The sequence below is a fragment of the Sinocyclocheilus anshuiensis genome, unplaced genomic scaffold (genome assembly GCF_001515605.1).
Source record: "Sinocyclocheilus anshuiensis isolate Anshui unplaced genomic scaffold, SAMN03320099.WGS_v1.1 C32248684, whole genome shotgun sequence".
Taxonomy (NCBI): domain Eukaryota; kingdom Metazoa; phylum Chordata; class Actinopteri; order Cypriniformes; family Cyprinidae; genus Sinocyclocheilus; species Sinocyclocheilus anshuiensis.
The window spans coordinates 1-805 of NW_015613565.1; the positions used below are offsets into that span (position 1 = coordinate 1).

The 805-nt window shown below is 56.4% G+C and overlaps 1 protein-coding gene across 1 annotated transcript; it reads right to left on the reverse strand.

Moving 5' to 3' along the window:
* Nucleotides 1-3: 3 nt before the first annotated feature.
* LOC107682476 (mucin-6-like) lies at nt 4-801 on the reverse strand (the record flags this gene model as incomplete). The annotated part of the gene is made up of 1 exon (XM_016478699.1): nt 4-801. A coding segment is annotated over one exon (798 nt), but the record flags the coding sequence as incomplete, so codon positions are not given.
* Nucleotides 802-805: the final 4 nt, after the last annotated feature.

Genomic DNA, 805 nt, shown 5'->3' on the forward strand with positions numbered 1-805 from the left:
AGACTCTCCAGGAGAAGGTGGGCCAGGGGCATGCTGATCCATCCTAAAGGTACCCCTTCCTCCCTCTCGGTTTTTGCTCCCTATGCCCTTCAACCGCCCCAAACGGCCACCTTCCTCTGCCTTGTCCTCATCCTCTTTGTCAGAGAACTCTCGGTGATGTTGGTACGCATTTTTGATGCCACGGTAGAGGACATCCTCTACTGCCGCGAGGCTCTGAGTCTCTGAATGGGGGTGAGACCGCCCATGTCCGCCCTGCCTCTCTAGTTTCACGCTGGCTATCACAGTCCGTTCAGTTTGAGGAGAGGAACCTTGTGGCTGGGGGGAAGAAGTAATAGGGGGTACTGCTGGTAGAATGGGCAACGTATCTCCACCTCCTCCTGGTACTCCTGGCCTGCGACGTGGACTGATGTTCTCACGGTACGTCTTTCGAAGCGGGAGCCGGCAAGTGGTTAGTGGAGGAGTCGCTGTGGACGCTGGGTTCCGTTTAACTCTGCCTACCTCATGGTGTTCCAGAGTGCCATTCATCTGAGCCGTAGATGTGGAAGGGGACGATGAAGACCAGGAGGAGGAAAATGAGGGCGTAGGTCCACTTGAGGAAGTTGCGCTACTGGAGGCGGAGCCTGTGTGTGTGGTTACCGTAGTGACAGTGGAAGATGGGGTGGTGTAAGAAGTTGGGGGAGGAGTTCTAATGACTGCGATGGGTGGGGTTACATGGGTGGGCTTGACTTTCTGCGGCTGCTCGGGGGTCGGCGGTTGTGCCGTGAGTTGGGATTGGGAGTGGACCGGATCTAAAGCAGTGTTGTGA